The 18,937-nt window shown below is 42.0% G+C and overlaps 1 protein-coding gene across 2 annotated transcripts; it reads left to right on the plus strand.

Annotated features, from left to right (window-relative positions):
- Positions 1-1,180: 1,180 nt before the first annotated feature.
- LOC126983000 (histone acetyltransferase KAT2A-like) lies at positions 1,181-18,830 on the plus strand. Of its 2 annotated transcripts, none has more exons than XM_050835395.1 (16): positions 1,181-1,278; positions 4,671-5,017; positions 5,397-5,523; positions 5,760-5,884; positions 6,378-6,536; positions 6,701-6,834; positions 7,356-7,547; positions 7,841-7,956; positions 8,177-8,294; positions 8,695-8,929; positions 9,378-9,541; positions 10,396-10,616; positions 11,020-11,180; positions 11,312-11,536; positions 14,002-14,092; positions 17,795-18,830. In XM_050835395.1, exons 2-16 carry the CDS (start codon positions 4,673-4,675, stop codon positions 17,992-17,994), a joined length of 2,613 nt encoding a protein of 870 aa, XP_050691352.1. In that variant the 5' UTR covers positions 1,181-1,278; positions 4,671-4,672; the 3' UTR covers positions 17,995-18,830. The 2 variants fall into 2 exon arrangements, with proteins under 2 accessions (XP_050691352.1, XP_050691353.1); XM_050835396.1 differs by having other exon boundaries at positions 6,710-6,834.
- The last annotated feature ends 107 nt before the right edge of the window (positions 18,831-18,937 follow it).

The raw sequence follows: 18,937 nt of genomic DNA on the forward strand, positions 1-18,937 counted from the left end.
TTCTCTATCTGTTTCTCTCTATCTCTTCCTCTGTCTCCCGTTTAAATTATAGGTCCTTGCTTAGAATCCTTATGAAAATCCTTAATTGGTTGAAGTCCGTAATTGGTGAATCCTTGGATATAGAGTCCTTAATTGGTTAGAATCCTTGGCTATAGAGTCCTTGGTTAAAATCGATCCTTGGCTATAGAGTCCTTGGTTAGAATCCTTGGCTATATGAATCCTTGGTTAGAATCCTTGGGTATAGAGTCCTTGGCTAGAATCCTTGGCAGCTATAGAGTCCTTGGTTAGAATCCTTGGCTATAGAGTCATTGGTTAGAATCCTTGGCTCTAGAGTCCTTAGAATCTCATATGAGTCCTTGGTTAGAATCCAGTCCTTTTGGTTGAAGTCCTTGGTTAGAATCCATGATTTGAGTCCATGGTTAGAATTGTTAGAGTCCTTGGTTAGAATCCTTGGTTTGAGTCCTTGGTCAGCTAGAATTCATGGTTAGAGTCCTTGCATGGTTATCCTTAGGCTGAGTTGGATGCTCGGTTGAAGTCCTTGGCTAGAGTCCTTGGATAGAATCGTTGGTTAGAGTCCTTGGTCAGAATCCACGGTTTGAGTCCTTGGTTAGAATTTATGGTTATATATATTAATTAAAGTCCTCCATGGTTGTAGAATATCCTTTGGAAGAGTCGGATCCTCGGTTGAAGTCCTTGGTTAGAATCCTTGGATAGAATCGTTGGTTAGAATCCTTGGTCAGAATCGTTGGTTAGAGTCCTTGGTCAGAATCGTTGGTTAGAGTCCTTGGTCAGAATCCATGGTTTGATCGAGTCCTTGGTTAGAATCCATGGTTATATTAAAGTCCTCCATGGTAATAGAATATCCTTTGGAAGAGTCGGATCCTCGGTTGAAGTCCTTGGTTAGAATCCTTGGATAGAATCGTTGGTTAGAGTCCTTGGTCAGAATCGTTCTTGTACAAGGTAATAAAATAATGAAATAAAATCACCCAAACATCAATAGCTTGGAGGGAAACAATGGCTCGTCTTCATTATCACCTCTGCAGTCTTCAATAAGCCCAAACACGAGATTACTGACACTGAAATTCATGTCTTTTTCATAATACGCATCGAAAAACACTAAATAACTTGATGAGATAGAGGAATTAAATTAAAATCACCATAATTACGTGTTTCCCCTAAGCCGAGATGGTCCAGGCGGGGTAAACATGGTGGCGCCCCTGCCCTCGCCCGCCCGCCTATTTATTACCCTCTAAAATGGCTCTCGGGGGGCCAGTGGTGGTAATGTATAGTTTGGTTTCGTATATAGGTGCAGGCGAATAATTGTGGGTTATAATGGGCATCTCGGGTTCATGTTTATAGCTGAAAATGAGGTTTCGTTGTACTCGGGGCGGAGAGGCTGGCCGCTACCCGCCCCTCCAGAGAACACAAGATTATGTTGTTATTATTTAGGGGCTGAGGAACCTCCCATATCATGATAGGCTGAAAGATCTAAACCTACATTCACTAGAAAGACGAAGAGTGCGGGGAGATCTGATAGAAGTATTCAAATGGGTCAAGGGTTACAACAAAGGCGATATAAGTAAAGTACTGAGAATTAGCCAGCAGGATAGAACACGCAGTAATGGATTTAAATTAGAAAAGTATGGATTTAGGAGAGATATAGGCAAGCATTGGTTTAGTAATAGGGTGGTGGGGGAATGGAATAGACTCAGGAATCACATAGTTAGTGCAGGGACGAGAGCTTGTTTTTCCTACCCTATGAAGGACCCTGCTGTTGTCATATACACCTTTCCACCCCTCCATTGCAGACCTTTGTGTTTTATTCTGCTATTTATTATATTGTTATTTATTCCCACATTTATTTAACTGGCTTCAGATTGACTATTTACTCGCCCATTTCTCTCTTTTTCATACCCTACGTAGTACCCTGCTGTTGTCATATACACCTTTCCACCCCTCCAATGCAGACCTTTGTTTTTCATTCTGCTATTTATTATTATTATTTATTCCCACATTTATTTAACTGGCTTCAGATTGACTATTTACTCGCCCATTTCTCTCTTTTTCATACCCTACGAAGTACCCTGCTGTTGTCATATACACCTTTCCACCCCTCCAATGCAGACCTTTGCTTCTCATTCTGCTATTTATTATTATTATTTATTCCCACATTTATTTAACTGGCTTCAGATTAACTACTTACTCGCCCATTTCTCTCTTTTTCATACCCTACGAAGTACCCTGCTGTTGTTATAGCCTATACCCCTTGCACTAATCTTCAAACCTCCCGGAAAACCATCTGAAAGTGTAAAGATCAAAACAAGCGTAAAAATAACCATGAAATTTGTGTATTATTTCGGCTGAAGTTATCCTCAAGCTAGACACTTCCTACCCGTCTCATATTGTGATGTCACTCTGAAGCTTTTGTTCTTCCTATATAAAATGATGGTAGCCACCTCACACAAGGTTAATAGTGGCATTAAGTGTCTCTTATTTTTAGTTTTTGAATTGCAGTGCAGTAACTAATAGGTTTTAGAAAACAAAAGCAACCTAAAAATATTGATGTATATAGTTTATGAGTGCAGTCTACCACAGCGCATCGTATTTTGGCAGCAGGGGGTCTGGTCAGGTTACTTTTGACGTAGTTAGTTTAGGTTAGATTTGTTAAGTTTATTTTCTCACAATAAATACGAGTGATATGCCTTGCGCTGCACTAGTGTTGTCAATGGCGGTAGAGAAGGTTGAGGCAAAGGTGGCTGCGGAGTTCACCTTCCTCATTGTCTTGTGAGGGCGCATGTGCTTATTTTTGCTCATTTGTACTTATTGTAATGATGAAACTTTTATGTCTGGTAATTTTTGATTTGTTTACTATTAATTTATATTATTTATTTTGCCAGAGTTACTAGTTTGGAAGGGGGGAGGGGGGAACAAAAGTATAGTTGGTTTCATTTCATCTGTCCACTCATAGACTGGGAATTTTGAGTGGTGTGGCACCTGCACAAAAATTTACATGTCTGATATCGTTGGCTACATGTGATGGATTCAGATTAATTCTTCAGTAATAATCTGAATATTTATATATAGGTATGAAGAACTCTCACGCTTTCTTATATAAATCCCAAACATGCTGATTTGGATCAATAATATACCATATAAGCTCATGAAAGACAGGTTTCTATTAAACACATCAAATCATATGCAAACATACATTCATTCATTCATCTTTGATGCTCCTAGGAGCTCCCACCAGGGGATGGCCACAGCAGAAGAGTTTCCATCTCTTTCTCTATCCAGACACTCCCTCCTTGCTTGCTCAAAGTTTCTCAAGGATCTTTCACCCCTCTCCCTGACATATTTATTCCATTAATGCGGAAAGTTTGTTGAAGCGGAAATGTAAAATTGTGTATAATAATACCGACAAACCTAATAAACGTAATTGTATAGTTTTTTTATCGTGTATGTTGTCTGCATGTTGTCTATATAGCTACACAGCACACTTAGCAATGGACTGTGAGGCACTGAGACTTTCAGTGGGGCCCTGTGTGTGTGTGTGGGGGTGGAGGGGGCTGCATTGTTACAGGTATAATACGAGTATCAGACATGTACTACACCAAGTCTCCAATTTAGAAGCGCTGTCCGTTCCCACAAATTTGCTTGTAGTAAAACGGAAACCTAAGCAAATTTTCCCATTTAATTCATAGACATTTAGATGCGTTCCTGTGCGCTCCCCAAAAGTTCACCCATATAAAAATCCAAGACTCAAAATAATGGAAGAGAATATGTACCTGAGCAACATAGAATCATATAAACATGTTAAAATTTGTAAAGAGTCCGTAAGAAATAAATTGATAACGTACGTACTTATATGATACCAATGCTTCAAATTTTGATGTGAGTGTGTGTGTGTGTGTGTGTGTGTGTGTGTGTGTGTGTGTGTGTGTAAGTACCAACACTCACAAACACTTGGCTATTTTCCGTTACATTTATGTCCTTGATTGATGCACGAGACTTTCTTGTGGTGTAAATACGTTCTTCATCTGAGTGGTAACCAAAAAGAGGAAAATATTTCATCAGGTGGGCTGAAAAAGACTACAGGAACCAAAGGATAGGAGATCAGATAAAGGGAGGAGGGCAAGATGGCTAGCAGACGCTATTGCAGTTACCGGGCACGATTGGTTCAAAAACTATTCTTGTTCAGTCCCTGTGGATTTCTAACCCTCGGACTTTGTCCGTTATATCCAAAATTCATTAAAAGCAGGTCCATTGTATCGAGGGGTTACTGAACTTACTGTTCATTCAATTATATTTTTCCCAAAAAAGGCTGAATATTTATTACGACAGTTGATGTTCACCCAATCACGAACTAGCAATGCTCGTGTACCACATCCACACTTGTGAGTGGACAGATGGAATGAAGCCGACGTGATTTGTGAGAAAACAAATATCAGATTAATTTGAAACATTGAAAATTGGAATTATAGGAAGGCCTAAGCCAAAAATTTACCAAAAGTTGTGAGCCGACCCATGCCATAAGTAGCCCAATGCAGTGGAATGTAGAAACATAAGGGGGGGGGCATTAAGGAAAGTCTCTGACAAAGTACTCATGAGTCACGCAGCTATTACCATTATCTTTATTAGACCACACATATATTGAGTACATTAATTTTCAGTGATGGCCTCAAGAGAAAGTGGAAATCTCAGCGGAGGTGGAGGAGTAGCAGCAACAGCAGCAGCAGCGGCAGCAGCTGCTGCAGCGGCAGGTACAAGCCCCCACCAGCAGCAACAGCAGCAGAATCCCTCACAGACACCCATGACAGCAGCAGGGGCAGGGGGAAGTGTGGGGTCCCTCCCTGCTGGGGGCTCACAAGCTGCAGTGGCTGCAGCAGGGGGTGGAGGGGCAGCAGAAGGGGCTGGTAGGGTGAGCAATGTTCAGCGCATCCAGCAGAAGAAGGCGCAGGTGCGGGCATGGCCAAGGGACAAGAAGCTTGAGAAGTTAGCCATCTATTCTGCATGCAAAGTGAGTGTCACATACTCTGGCCTGCGTTGTTCTTTTGTCTTTCATACTATGCCATTTTTATTTAATTTCCTTAGTATTCCTGCCATCATTTTCTGAGGCATGTAGGCTTTTAGTCTGTATATCAAACTGACCCTGTGTAAAATGTATGAGGGAAAAAGTTTGCCCCTACTGCTCCATAACAAAAATTGTATTTAGTATAATTATATTAACTACCCTGACTGTTATGTACTTAAAGTTATGGCTTCTATGAAAACTGCAGCTGAGTGCTCTTAATCCCACTCAGCCAACACTGAAATCTCTCTTCTACATAAAGATAATTATATCTGAAGTGTGGCTCCTCCCACATTCAAACACAAATACATTTCTTTCCTTCCACCAGGGGGATGAAAACTGTAAATGTAATGGCTGGAAAAACCCCACACCACCTGCTCACCCAGCCCGGCCAGACACGCCCCAGCCAGCCGCACCTCCGTCACAGCCCTGCCGCAGCTGCTCACACATGCTCTGTAAGTACCATGGACTCCCTCACTGTGCCATTAGAAGTACTGTGCTGCTTGCTCGTTAGACCTACCAAGATCACACATCCGAAATCCTCAGTATGCTATAAATGAAAAAAAATAAAACAGGATGAATGAAAACAATGCAGTAATATACATAAAATAAATTGATAGCACTGTTTTCCCTCCCTCTTTTCATCCTCTCCCTTCCCTCCTCCCTTCTTCCCTTTTTCCCTCTTTGACAGGCAAGCACGTCAGCCACCTTGAGTCTGCAACGGATGACGACCTTGACCGCCTCCTCTCCATTGTGGTGGACGTGGAGAACCTCTTCATCTGTGTCCACCGAGAGGAGGACCCTGACACCAAGCAGGCAAGTGGCTGGCTGTTTTTGTGTGTGAAGGGAATAGTGGAGAAAGGGGGATAATGGGAAGGATTTTTTATTGAGAAGTTAACCCCTAGCACAGAAGACATACCGGTTCCACTGAAAGAGGGAAGAGTTAGGTGGGTTGCCATGGTGATATTATGCCATCCACACATCAGTATACATTTCTGCTTTCATGTTATTTTTATGTGGTGGGGAGACTGGCTAAGTGGTCAGCATGGGAGTGTAGTGATCTGGAGACCCACATTCAAAGTCCCACCCACTGCCACAAGCTGCTTTTTTCGTCCATTGCTGAATGGCATCATTACTAAGGGTGCATATATGGATTTATTGATTACATTAGTATAATGACTGGGTATTCGTTAGGTGTCAGTATTGAGTTTAAAGAGTAGCTCAGTCATCTTTATGGTTACTTGAGTTACAGTTTAAAATTCTATTATAAGTTGGTAACCGTCAACACCTCTCTACCCTCGCCCAACAGGTGTACTCGTACCTGTTCCGACGGCTGCGTAAGTGCATCCTGCAGGTGACGCCCCCGACAGTGGAGGTGCCCCTGGGGACGCCACCGTTTGAGCGGCCGTCCATCTTCAAGGGGGTCACCAATTTCGTCTTCCACAAGTTTAATCGTCTGCAGCAGAAAGTGAGTAGCTGCTCATCAGGTTTCAGAGATCATATTTTTGTCCCCCTTTCCTTCTCTTCTCTTTTTTCATAGGAGTTACAGAGTGCAAGCTTTGTTGAAGAATATGTAGTTTGAAAGTTTCCTCATCACTCCTTCAATGATGCAGTATCATGCAATTTTATCAGGACTTTCAGATGATGAGTGACCTGGCTAAAATGTTTCTGCACTGCCTCAATCACTGGCGGCTAGAGACACCCTCAGCACGCCGTGCCCACGCCACGCCAGAAGAAAGCTCAGCTTATAAGGTCAACTATACCAGGTGGGTGTGCAGAGGGAGCTCATGAAATGGTTTTGATATTCAGTTGTTGCTTCATCAAATTTATCTTATCCTTTCTTTTCCTTACTGCCAGATGAATGGTTCAGTTCAAGGAGAATATTATTGTCTCCTTCATATATGTCAGTTTATTTCCTTTCATATCCACCAAGGGATGGCAGCACATCCTTTTCTCAGACCTTTCCTCTCATACTTACATACCAGCAGAAAGATTTAACTGAAATACATAGATTATTTTTCCTTCCATTCTCAATGCAGGGATTATATTTAATTTGCAGGAATCCTGTGTAGTTACGTGAGTTTCCAGAGTGCCTCACAATGCACTGAATCTAACACCTTGAGATTAATATTGGCTGCAAGCATACCCTATCATACCTCTTATTAGCACTAGGATACCAATTAGTAAAACTGGCTTAATTAAAAAAAATTATTCACAGCAGTTTTTGGGAATAGAATCTTATTTCCAGTCAAAAATGTATGCACATGACCGTCTACCTTCTCCTCAGGTGGCTTTGCTTCAGTTATGTCCCACAACTGTGTGACTCTCTCCCACACCACGAGACCACCGCCATCTTTGGTCGCACGTTTCTGCGGGCAGTCTTTCACACTCTCCGTAAGCAGCTGCTGGACAAGTTTAGGGCTGAAAAGGACAAGATGCCACCTGAGAAGAAGTTGCTGTTGCTGAACCACTTCCCACGGTGAGTCGTAGGTGTTTGTGCTTGTGTACCTTCCTTGCTTGTGTTGTGGTTGAGGGAGCTCTGACATTGATGCCTTGGTGAGTTTGTGGTTTAGGTAGAGGAAACCAAGATGAAATAAATGAGGTATTAGTATTTGTGCATAATTAGAGGGGGAATCCTAATAAGCTTGCAAAAGTGGCTAAATTATTTAAAGAGGGTGCAGAGGTAGTTTTAGCAAACCCACGCATAAAGTGGGTCTTTTCTCGCCAACCATCGAGTACCCATGCCCTCATAAGTGACCTTCTTCCTTCCAGGTTCCTTTCAATGCTGGAGGAGGAGGTTTACTCCAACTCCTCCCCCATATGGGACGCCGACTACCGGCCTCAGCTCCCGCCACACCTCCACACCCAAGCTGCAGAGAGGGCCTCCGGTAATGAGCCTTATTGTTTATACTCTTGATTTGATCATTATTTGGTGGGGGAGCTCATACCAGTTTGTTTGTGTTCCTTTGATTTGGCCAGCATCTTTCACATTTTAATGTTACTTTGGTTAACATATCAGTCTCTTATCTACCTTTTAGAATGAAGCACAATATTTTATACATACACATCAGCTATAGAAAACTGATGCACGTCATTGTTTTACCAAAGGTGGGAGTGGTCCTGCTCGGGGGGAGTTTGAGAGGCTGTCTGTGCCGCCCAGTGAGGGTCAGTACACCACTGTCAGCCTGACCCCCGCTGCCACACGCCGGGCACGGATGGAAGAGAGGTGAGCCAGGGAGTTCCACTGTGCTTATGACTAACACCCCCTTCTGTTTTCCTTTTAAATGAACCATGTACTCCTTTATGCTGTATTCTAAGAGACTTGGTCTGTCAGTCTTCTTAAGTTCATTGGAGATAATGTGAGTCCTCTAAAGAGTCAGAGATATAAGTCTATCTTTAGTTCCAGTTTGGGAAAAATTTGCATTCTTGTTGATAAGAGAAAGTAAAGTTAAAGTTGTTTGCTGTAATCCTGTCCCATTCTATCAATCCTAACAGGGTAGTATAGATAAAGTTGAAAAAAAAAATACTGGATATTACTTTCTGATTCCATTTAAATTTATCATTTGAACAGCATTAAAATAGAGAAAAAAAATCTCACTTTCCTCTGAAACACTTCCTTTCTACAGCCGTGGAGAGAAGCGTGAAGGGGAGGATGTGTGTGAGAACAGCAGTAACAGCAGCAGCAGTAGCAGTAGTAGCACAACCACCAACAGCAACAGCAGCAAGAGGATAAAGCTGGAATCTGAGGACCTTGGGGAGGAGACTGTCGCCGAGGTTGTGGCCACCATCACTGACCCCAGGAAGATGGTGGGGCCGGAGGTGCTCTTCTCAGAGAACGCAGCCAGGGACGAGGCAGCAAAGGTAACGTGTGAACTTCATCACTCACAAGCAGCGACATATTTATAAATCTCTTCATATACAAATAATTTTTCTCTGCAGCCCCTGAGAGTTGTTTTGTGACAGTGTGCATTAGTGGTTGTAAAGAATGAAGGTACCCCTTAATAACAAGTGCTGGTGATATATTCCCCACTTAACCCGGTAGCAGCGACGGGCCAGATTTGTGGCTTTACTGAGTAGCAGCGACGGGCCAAATTTGTGCCATGATATCAACCCCCCAAAATAGATAATACATAATCTGATCACAAATGCTTTGATATATATTATGAAATGGTTTGTGTAAGAGGTAATTTCTTCTCATTTTTCTTGCTTGGAGGGACCATTAAGAAACATGATCCCTGCTGCTACTGGGTTAACAACAAGCAATGGTAGGCTTTTCCTTGGTCCTCATGTACTAACCTTTTCCCCTCAGTTGGAGGAACGCAAAGGCAACATAGAGTTCCATGTGATTGGTAACTCCCTGACCCAGAAGGTTTCCAAGCAAACCATGCTGTGGCTCATTGGCCTGCAAAATGTTTTCTCCCACCAATTACCAAGGATGCCGAAAGACTACATCACTCGCCTTGTGTTTGACCCGTAAGTATTACTGTCACTATTACACGAGTGGTGGTATTGTTTCAAAACTTAGACTGTCTTTGAGAGGGTGGAAATTAAATGTTACATACTAGGGAGTTGGTGACTAATAAGCTTAAATGAAAGTGGCCTCTAAGGCATAATGAATGAACAAGGGTTGAACTTCTCTGAGTCTCAGTTTTCATTAGATTTTGCATCCATATCGGTGTTGGGTAGTGTATGACGATCAGATTTTTCTCACTAATAATTTTTCATTGATATATTATCTCTTGTTATAGAAAAGTAAGCCACTATAGTGAGGTCGATTTGACTTTATACAGGAAAGCTAACCTAGCAGCATTTAGCATTTTTTTTTTTCTACACTTTTTTATGCCCTTGAGCTGCTTCCTTTCCTGTAAAAAAAGAAGAAAAAAAATATGTCTCTCTCTCTCTCTCTCCAATGAATGAAGTGAATATTTATTTTTCGATAGAAACCTACCTTTTGTTTGATTTACTTTGTTTTTGATTTATGCGACCTCTTCAAGGACACAATACTCGCGTAAATCGAGAGTTACCTGTACTCCTTTATGCTGTATTCTAAGAGACTTGGTCTGTCAGTCTTCTTAAGTTCATTGGAGATAATGTGAGTCCTCTAAAGAGTCAAGGAGAGATTTAAGTCTATCTTTAGTTCCAATTTGGGAAAAATTTGTATTCTTGTTGATAAGAGAAAGTAAAGTTAAATTTTTTTGCTGTAATCCTGTCCCATTCTATCAATCCTAACAGTAGTATAGATAAAGTTGAAAAAAAAATACTGGATATTACTTTCTGATTCCATTTAAACTTATCATTTGAACAGCATAAAAATATTCCCCCAACAGGAAGCACCGCACACTGGCGCTCATCAAGGACAACCGGCCCATTGGAGGGATCTGCTTCCGCATGTTTGCAGCTCAAGGCTTCACCGAAATCGTGTTTTGTGCCGTCACCTCCAACGAGCAGGTGAAGGGCTACGGCACACACATGATGAACCACCTCAAGGACTACCACGTCAAGAACAATGTGTTGCACTTCCTCACCTTTGCTGATGAGTTTGCCATCGGTGAGTCTCCTTGCTTCTCTTTCAAGTGGTGGGTTGAAAACTCTTCAGAAAGTTGTTGGTCACGGATTTATTTTGTTGCTTTTTTTATGGTGTAAATCTGCTTTCCCCAATTTCCTCATTCTAAGCCTTCAACTATTCATAATAATCATCAGCAGCATAATCCATATATTAAGCTAGATGTGTGATTACTCTTACTGCTTGGATTTTTTTTACTAAATATATATTTCATTGAATTATGCTTAGCTTTCAAATATTGCTTACACCTCATGACTTACGTCAACCTTCTAGGGCAAGGCTTTCTTCCACAACTGTGTTCATTATTTCCTAACACATTGAGTTTCTGCTGTTTCTGGCAAAGAGACAAACATAGTGAACTTGTTTCCTAGTTTCATTTTGTCCTCAGGCTACTTCAAGAAGCAAGGCTTCAGCAAGGATATCCAGCTGGCCCGCTCAGTGTACCAGGGCTACATCAAGGACTATGAGGGTGCCACTCTCATGGGCTGTGAACTTAACCCCAACATTGTCTACACCGAGTTCACAGCTGTCATAAGGAGGCAGAAAGAGGTGGGTGACCAAGCACACCTTTTGCCACACATTGGTGATTCATGTGGGTGAAGGGATTGCCTAGCAAGTGAATATTTGAAATTGTTCTATGTAGTTTCATAAAGCCATATCCCATGTCTATCTTCCCGCAGATCATCAAGAAGCTCATAGAAAGGAAGCAGAGTGAGATCCGGAAGGTGCATCCAGGGCTCACATGCTTCAGGGACGGTGTGCGGGAGATTCCAGTTGAGAGCATCCCAGGCATCCGTGAGGCTGGATGGAAGGGGCCCACTTGTGCCAAGCCTGCACGCTCCCCCAGCCAGGAACACCAGGAGGCAGAGTACCTCAGCAGCATGCTGAAGACTCTCTTGTGCAATGTTAGTTCTCTTTCCAAACATTAATCCATTCTTCAATGTATTAAAGCCTCAAAAAGCAGCCATTGCATTGCAGCCAGTATAACCGTAGCCTACACACATTAACAGTAAAGCTTCCCTGGGCTGTTCCATAAGTTAAGAGTAACTTTTAAACAGAGAATCAAAAAATACTAAAAGTGAGTATTTCTTAATCACAAGATTTTTGTAGATTTCTAAATTCCAGTTTGGTAATCACTTAAGTTTGGGATTGCTAGAGCCAGCTGTTTTTTTATATATTAAACAAAAAACAGCACCCACTACTACCATATTCATTTTCAGTCTTCCTTACTTCTCAGAAAAAAATTTACAAGAGCAACTTCACCAGAAAATGCTATTGAATCTTTAAAATATCAGCAGAGTGCTTTTGGAGGCTTATCTCACTGTTTTCATATTTAAAAACTGAAAGCTTTGCTTTATAAGTCCACATGGTTAGTCATGACTGGGTGGCACTTTGTTAACTTGTTTGATGTGTTAAACTCATCACTAAAGAAACCTATGCAAACTTGCACTGCTGTCAAGAAGTTCTCTACACCTGTATAGAGATGTAAATCACCATGTACCTTGCAATGATAGATGTAGGAAATGTTGTCCCTAGTGAAATGGCAAAGCTCATCAAACATTTGATGCTGACCTCCAATGTATTTTTTGGATGTAGTTTGTCAAATTAACTCATGTAATAAATTCTAGTGATTTTCATATGAATGAAAAGGTATTGAAGGTGAAGTTCTCTTGTAAATATTTTCCCCTCTATTGGTAGTTTAGTGTGTATCAGTATTACAATATTTCATTAGTTCATTACCATGTATCATACATATACCATAATCATGATGGCCTCTACTGGTGATTTGTGGCAGTGGCCACCAGTGAATCAAAAGAGGCACCTATCATATATTGATTCTATTAACCCTCCCCCCCCACACCCACACCCACACACAGAAACATTTTCTTCCTACAATCATCATATATCGACAGTAACTTGAGAACCCCATAAAGTTAGCCATGCTTCATTTTAGTGGGCATTACGATGGGATATTTACTGTACTTTTATATGTTCATTTGTGATGACTGTATCTTGTATGATGGAGAGCATCTTGCATCTTTGAAGGAAACTGTTTCAAACCCTTTGATTTGTAATTGTTGATGATGTGCTTTATATTCTAGTCATTTGGTATCATCCTAGCATATTGAAAGAAAAAAAAGCTACATGTGTAAAACCAGGTGATGGTTGCCTTGGTATTCAAAATAATCCGTAATTTAGTGTGAGACACTTTGCTGTTCATGAGTTTAAAATTAAGTAACTACAAGCATGAAATCCAAATGCAAAAGGTGCAAGCCTGTGGTGCTATAACACCCTAATGAGATTGCCTTCTATTGACCGTAGATAAACTTGATTCACACAGCTGTTCACAATCTGCTGGGACTTGGGTGCTATTTGTCAGATTTTTCCAAAACATTGATTTGAATGGCAAGGTATATGACCATTACCTCCTCAGTTGCTTCACTTTCCATATGCCAAATGTTCTTTAGCTGCTGTTCTCTGCTGTGTGCAACTTTGTGGCTGGTAGCCAGATGAAGGGTCCAAAGAGCATTATTCAGTATCACATTCAAACTCACTCACTGGTTGTGATGGAAGGGAGGGCCATGGATTTGTCTCAGCAGTCTGGCCTTCACGACTGCACTGGACAGTCTTTCAGTATTAATTTTGGCACTTAAATGTGAAACCTCCCCAAATGCTGGAAACCTAAGTGTTTGAGACTGATAGATGATTTCACCCACCTTTCTACATCATGTGAAAATCAAAAATTTTCTTCATTAGGACATTTAGGTACAAAACAACCTGTTTGAAACATTACAATGACACAATACGTTTATTTATTACTGTAGCAATCCTTTTCCATAAACCTGGAAGCTCTTTCCACAGGGTTCTGAGTAGCAAAGAAACCATTGAATTAATTAAAAAGTTAATTGTTATCACTTTAATTTACCCTAGTATGTCCATCAATAATGAAGTATGTATAGTATCCTACCTCCTCCAAGAAAGGTTTGCATATTTCGTGCTGGAGCAGTAACCAGGGAGCTTGGCAGGGTTTAGATTGTGGAAATGTCTTCATGTGACATCTACATTCATCTAAATGGATAAGACTATACACTAATGTGAAAATAATTAGGGTACAGGGTATATCTTCTGTAAATAAAGATCATAGGCACTATTAAGGCCTACAGAAAACATCACAGTTAAGAGGCCGGTGCAGACCCTCGCCTCGCGTGTGGGCTACGACCAGACGAGTCCCAACAAATTTTATCCCGAGTCCTGTGTTGTGTTGATTATAGATTAATGTATAGTAATTTGACCATTTTTATTTATTTTGTTAATTTATTCAATCTTGAAACTTAAATAAATTATTTTTTGGTGTGTGTCCTCCCTTCAGGTTAAGAGCCATGCAGCAGCCTGGCCCTTCCAAGTCCCCGTGGACCCCAATGAAGTACCTGACTACTACGACCACATCAAGTATCCCATGGGTGGGTAGCAGCCCCTGATGGCCGGGGGCAGCAGTAAAATAGTGCTCCCATAAGAGCTTTAAAGATCACTTTTTATGCGCACCTAATTTATGAATTTAAACTAATGCACTTTATCTGTCTGCTAAATTTACCATCATTTACACAATCAGTGCAACATTACTTTGGTGCACAGAGCACTTTTACATCACCAGACATCATGTGGCACTGTTGTGTGCATTAATGAAACATGTTTCATAAGTAAACTAATACAAAAGCATCCAGCTCAATAACATCATTTTGTAAGGATCATCACATGCAGGTATGGGCAGGCCTATCTGGATGTGTAATGCGGCACACTCAATCACCCCGAGCTGTGTCCTTTCCCTCTTCCTGAATAATATTTATCCAAATTGTATGTGCCATCCTGAAGATGAGTTGCCACTCCCCTAACCTTGATCCTCCTTCATGTTTGCCATGTGTACCATTCCTGTAAGCATGGGAGATGGGAGTCCTGGGGGCTGAGCGATGCTGTAGTTGTATGCTGTAACTACCAACACACCTCTTTGGCCCATTATTTTGGCCCAGACAGGTGGCCTTTCCTGGCTCGAAGTCATTTGGCTGGTCTGTGTGACCATGAGCCAAGCAGCTACCATTATGTCAGGCTGTTGAGGTTATAATGGTGGTGTGTCAAAGGAGATTGATCACATCCTTGTTAGTACTCTTGGGGATCCTCCCTCTAGAACTGTAGGGTTTTCCTGAGTGCTGAGTTCTTTGCAATCAACCACAGACTTGTTGCAAAACTGAGGGTACACATCAGGTCCAAGAAAATCTCAAGATGCAACCCTTTGGAGTTTCATTTTGAGAAATTGAGGGACCAGGCAAGTGCTCAGGAGTATGCAGTGCCAGTCTTAAATTGATTTGAAATGCTTGGTACTCTTGAGGACCCTGGGGAGATGTCGGATACCTTTAAACGTGAAACTCTAAAGCTGAGAACTTATGGTAGTTGTATATAGCAGAGCCCCCAGGTGGATAGCTCCCATCGGCTGGTTTAGAGATAGTGACTGCTGGTCCACCAAGAGAGGAAAATTCAGCTTCTCTTGAGGAGGTGAGAGAGGCTGTGAGGAAGTTGAAGGGTGAGAAGGCAGCTGGGGTCTAATATCAGTGCAGAGATGCTGAAAACTGGGGGTACAAGCATGATCTGTGGATTGCCTGTTGTGCTGTCTGCCGCATGGCAGTCCGGTGCCATTCCCCTGACTGGAAAATGGGGTTAGTTGTCCCAATCTGTAAAGGGAAAGGGGACCGACAGGACTGCAACAGTTACTGTGGTATTACACTGCTCAATGTGCTGAGCAAAGTGCTAGCTCATCTGTTGCTGATGTGAATTCAATCTCACCTGCTAAAGTTTCAGAGACCTGAGCAATCAGGGTTTATGCCTGGCAAGTCAACAATTGATTGAATCCTAGCACTTCGCGTCCTTGTGGACCACCAACGCAAGTTTCAACAAGGGTTACTTGCAGCCTTTGTTGATATCAAATAGGCTTTTGACTCAGTACATCGTGAGGCACTCAAGGACATTCTGTAAATCTGTGGGATTCCTGCAATGATTATTGACCTGATGACTGGCCTTTACCCTGGGACTGAGAGTTCTGTGAAGGGTGGGGGAGGCATTTCCAGCTTCTTTCCTGTTACTTCAGGAGTGAGGCAGGGGTGCATCCTTGTACCATCACTTTTCAACACTTTGGGTATTAGGGAGAGTTGCTGATCAAAGTCGTTTCGAAGCATCTGTTGGCAGCATTAACCCCTTCACTCCAGCGACGCCGACGGGCGTCCGACGGCATCACCGTTAGTCCTCTTCTATACCTCTTAATCCTCTTAAGAGGAAATGGAAGAGGATTGAGAGGTTTAGAAGAGGATTAATCCTCTTCCATTTCCTCTTGACCCTTTCCATACTGTGACGCTGACGTCTGCGTCACAGATGGAAAGAGTTAAGGTCGCTGACCTTGTTTTTGCTGATGAAACTGAACTTCTTGCAGGATCACAGGAGGCACTGGTTTTAGCACAAACTGGCAGCCCAACAGGGGATCTCTTTTAACCTCTGTATCTCAAAAACTATTCATCACACCTAAAAACCAAAAACACCATTGGAAAGAGGAGGTCCAGATCTATAGGATTCGGTTATGTGCCTCTCCTGCGAATGTACATACACATTTAGGGAGTGTTGTGACGTGGCGACGGTCAGCCATATTGAGGCAACTGCGTAGATCTCTTGATGGTGTGCTGGCAGGGTAGTATTGCCAACTGCATAATTTACAACTATTTGGTCAGAGAATCAGTCAGGTGATTGGTGAAACTGCAAAAATGCCGTTATATTGGACAAGAATATCCACCAGTTACTCATCCATGGATTTGCTGCTCTAGGCTGATATGATTTTCCACCAAATTTAGTGGAGAACCCACTCAATTGGCAACCCTGTGTTGTGAGAAATAGTGTTGGAACACTCATACGCGGGAGATTTGAGTGCGGCTGGAGCTCGCAGCGAGCGTTTAGCACCACCAGAAAAAGCGCTACTGCTCGCTGTGAGCGTTTAGCAATGAAAGGGTTAAATGCTACATGAGGAGGCGAAGCCTCTGGGACTGAAGATCTGGGCCGAAACCAAGGTTCAGTCATTTGGAGGCTTGCTGGATGACACAGCACAGTCTGTCCATGCATGTGGTGAGGATGTCGGTCACCAAAAGTTTCACATACCTTAGTAGTGTAGTGCATAACAACCAGAAAGTCACTCTATGGATTGGCTTGGCCCACAGTGTTATGGACTCGCTCAGTAAAAGTATATAACATTGTCGATACCTACGTAGGTGGAAAAAGATTAGAATCTTTTAAGTCGCTTGACCTCCCTGTCTTACTGAATGGTGACATGGAGAGGTATGTTGATGCCTTTGGTACCAAGTGCCGTTGCAAGATCATGGGGTATTGTTGGAATGACTTTGTGTCAGACCAGCGACTATGTGATGAAACTAAATTGAGGCCTGTTACCAGCTTAGTCTGTGAATATCAACTCTGGCTATATGGGCATGTGGCATGCCTCCCGAACGTTAATCCTGCTCACAGGGTTGTTTCTGTACAAGGCATCCCTGAGTTGAGGAGATCAAAGGGATGCTCATGTAACTCATAGCTGTGGCAAGTAGACTGATCCTACCAGGATGGCCTTGGGAGGGATAGGGCAGCTTGCTTGAGGGGACCATCGGGAATGGAGGTAGCAGGTGAGTGAAGCAATGCGTCCCCAGGTATATGCTCTCCGTTTGTATAAGTTGGATTTATATAGAATGAAACATTCATTAGTATGTAATTCACAGTAGTATGATTTGCTTCAGCACAAAGTCAAAAATGAAAATGGCAATGACTGCCACCGATGCAATGTGGCCTGATGCCTAGACCCCCCCACCCCCCCCATACACACACACACACACACACAAAAAAAAAACTTGTGAAAAATTCCACTTTCTTATGGCGTGACTCAAAAAACTCGAACTACATTGCAAAATTGATTTTTTGTCAATGTGGCATATTCGGGGCCCTGGTCATAAAATCGGCTTGTTGTTAAAGCAGATCGCTAAAAATTGGATGGAGGGCTATACAAATAAGACAGTTTTCAATGCAAAGATCTCAAAGCAGGGCTGTATCAGTCTTCAAGTAAGTGTATAGCCTTGCACGTTCCCTTTCAGATCTGAAGACCATGACAGAGCGGCTGAAGGCCAACTACTACGTAAATGCCAGGCTGTTCAATGCTGACATGCTGCGGATATTCAAGAACTGCCGCTTCTACAATCACCCAGAGACCGAGTACTACAAGTGTGCCAACAACCTGGAGAAGTACTACATAAACAAGATGAGGGAACTTGGTCTGCTAGATAGAGACAAGTGAATGTGTGTGTCTGAATATGGCGGTCAAGACTTATAAGTGTATAGTTGTGTCTGAATATGACGGTCATGAAGAATGAGTGTGTGAATGTGATGGTCCATTATTTTTATTAAACTTATAGTGATTGCAGCAGCAGCTGTTTTCTGCTTCCCAGTGGACTAATGGAGAAAGAAAACAAGGCTTCAGATACGATACACTTTAAAGTAATCATACGTCATCACTGACAGTAATGTTGCAAAACTATACATCTGTTTATTATAATTACAAACACCAGAGAGTTTCATGAAGTGAAGTTATTTGTGCGAGGGCAAACAAACTTTTTGCCCCTGTGGCTTTTGCAAACTGTGTATGGTGTGTTTCTGTTCTGGCTGCTACTTTTACAATATTTATTGACTTCTGTAGGATAGTGTCCATGTATAGAATGAGTAGCAACCTTTATTAAGTCTTGATGATTTTATATCCAAATTTCATAATATCTGATGCATGTACTTTCTTTACTATTTTTTTCCACATTAAAGTAACTTGATTTCAAGTTTTTAATATTTGGGAAATATATTAAGTTTTATACAGTTTGTTTTTGTCAGCCTTGCATAACTGAATAGTGTTAGTGGTGGGTTGTCGAGGTGCAGCACAACAAGAACAGTGCAAGTCATGTGAAAGATCCTAAAAGGTGTTGGACAAGAGGCGATAGACATGCTGTACCGAGACCCACTACAGGAAAGCCCTGCACATTTTACCCAACGTGCAAACTCTGTGACGGAAATCACTGGTGATCACAATAAACTCCCTTAAAAAGCAAAAGTGGTTGTCATAATGAATAATAAATCTTTAATTTAAAATTTGATTTTCCTTGAGCAAGTCATGTGGCTGGTGCCCCACCCAGCTGTGTTTCTGTTGTTGGCCTCATTGGTGAGTGTCTTTGTAAATTGGGTGTTAATATGGAACA

The sequence above is a fragment of the Eriocheir sinensis genome, chromosome 52 (genome assembly GCF_024679095.1).
Source record: "Eriocheir sinensis breed Jianghai 21 chromosome 52, ASM2467909v1, whole genome shotgun sequence".
NCBI lineage: Eukaryota > Metazoa > Arthropoda > Malacostraca > Decapoda > Varunidae > Eriocheir > Eriocheir sinensis.

What these genes read in the sequence shown, in the direction of transcription:
- LOC126983000 (XM_050835395.1), top strand. Translation starts at nt 4,673, where the DNA reads ATGGCCTCAAGAGAAAGTGGAAATCTCAGCGGAGGTGGAGGAGTAGCA. An exon ending in AGCTGCAGAGAGGGCCTCCG is followed by an intron (nt 7,957 to 8,176) that starts GTAATGAGCCTT and finishes GTTTTACCAAAG; the next exon opens with GTGGGAGTGGTCCTGCTCGG. An exon ending in TGCTGATGAGTTTGCCATCG is followed by an intron (nt 10,617 to 11,019) that starts GTGAGTCTCCTT and finishes TTTTGTCCTCAG; the next exon opens with GCTACTTCAAGAAGCAAGGC.